Source organism: Elephantulus edwardii, unplaced genomic scaffold, assembly GCF_000299155.1.
Source record: "Elephantulus edwardii isolate Elephantulus edwardi_28Jun2011 unplaced genomic scaffold, EleEdw1.0 scaffold05848, whole genome shotgun sequence".
Lineage (NCBI taxonomy): Eukaryota > Metazoa > Chordata > Mammalia > Macroscelidea > Macroscelididae > Elephantulus > Elephantulus edwardii.
In genome coordinates this window covers 1-1,676 of record NW_006405598.1, presented here as the reverse complement: position 1 = coordinate 1,676, position 1,676 = coordinate 1, and the positions used below count along the sequence as shown (strand labels likewise).

Sequence of the window (1,676 nt, the reverse complement as noted above, 5' to 3'; positions counted from 1 at the left end):
TGACAGGTGTAACCTCTGTGGATGACAGCAACAGTTACTGGAGGATACGGGGGAAGACTGCTACAGTATGCGAGAGGGGAACTCCTGTCAAATGTGGCCAACCTATCCGGCTGACACATGTCAACACTGGAAGAAACTTGCACAGCCACCATTTCACCTCCCCTCTGTCTGGTAACCAGGTGAAGTGGCATTGCTGCTCTCCGTGACTCATTTGGGTGGTTGTTTGACTTCCGGTTATCTGACCTCCTGATTCTTAGCCCTTTCGTTTTCAGGCGTAGGTGTTCTCTTTTCTGCAGACTAGAGAACTAGCTGTGTCTATTAAGTAAAAAGATAATTATTTCTGGCCAAAATGGAGACTTTATATCTAGTCCAATTCAAGAAATGGGGAGGAAAGACAGTAATTATACCTAAGCATATAATACATTCTGATAAAGCCTGCAGAAGAGAAACTGAGTGTTTTCCAAGTATATTATAAGTTATTTATTTTTAATAAGCCTGACTAACCATCTTTTCCTCCCACCCCCCACTAACCATCTTAAAGAACTAATCTATAGGCTGTCCTTTGGGAAACTCTGTATTAGAAAAATAAACTAGGCATTGTGTCTTTTTTTTTTTAACCTTAAGCTTCCAGAGGATGTGGACCCCTCAATGAACTGCTTAAAGACTTCCCCCATCATCACTTCTATCTGTGTGGTTTCCCTTTTATGAGCATTTTACACTGCCATGGTACATTTATTGCAATTAATGACCCATTATTAAGTTATTATCACCTAAGATCAACTTTGACTATGAGTCGCAGGTGACTCGACGGCACATAACAACAACAACAACAAGATCAACTTGTTAATTTCTGTTTTTCTTAAAGTTGGTTTTAATTCAGTCACTCATATGTTTCATTTTATAACAATAATTACAGTTATATATTGTCATTAATTACAATGTCCTGTTGAAACCTCCCTGTACTCTTTTTCCCCTTCAACTTACCTACCGGTTTGCTAATCTATGCTCCCTCCTCCTCCACTCCCATCCCTGCCTAATAGTAATAGTTTCTATCTGTGGGCAAACTTTCCTGTATTCTATTTTTTATTTCACTCTCTCCTCTTTCCCTTCCCTGTTTGGTCAGTTAGGCATGTTTTGTTTCAAATTGTTAATTGCAGTGCACATAATGTCCAACCAGCCATTCATTTAAGGTTGATTTTCCTTTCCCTAATCCATTACAAGGGCGCTCTCTGGTGTCTCAGTGTTAAGGAGTTGTCCTGTCAACCCAGAAGTACCTGGTTTGAATCCACCAATTGCTCCAGAAAAGAAAGATGAGCCGTTTATAAGCTTTTAAGACTTCAAATTGCTGTTTACCAAATATGGTCTTTGGAGCTAGGTTATGTCAGTTGACCTAGATGTCCTCTGAGAGTATGGTCCCCATCTTTACAGGTTTTTGATGTTTTTAAGCAACACTGGACAGCCTCTCATTTTTCACTTTTGGAGAAGCCTTGTTTTTCTTCATATTGCCCTTTCCTCCTTTGCAGGCTTGTGTGTCAGCTCATGCTAATACTGTCATTGTCTGTCTTCCAGGAAGTCAGTGCATTTGGAGAAGAAGGTGAGGGTGATTATCTGGATGACTGGACAGTGCTGTGTAATGGACCCTACTGGGTAAGGGATGGTGAGGTGCGGTTCAAACA

General features: G+C 40.6%; 1 protein-coding gene across 1 annotated transcript; it reads left to right on the top strand.

The window, feature by feature from the left end:
* Positions 1-5: 5 nt before the first annotated feature.
* LOC102850037 (stromal cell-derived factor 2-like) lies at positions 6-1,671 on the top strand (the record flags this gene model as incomplete). The annotated part of the gene is made up of 2 exons (XM_006903550.1): positions 6-179; positions 1,570-1,671. Coding segments are annotated over 2 exons (276 nt in total), but the record flags the coding sequence as incomplete, so codon positions are not given.
* Between the last annotated feature and the right edge of the window lie 5 nt (positions 1,672-1,676).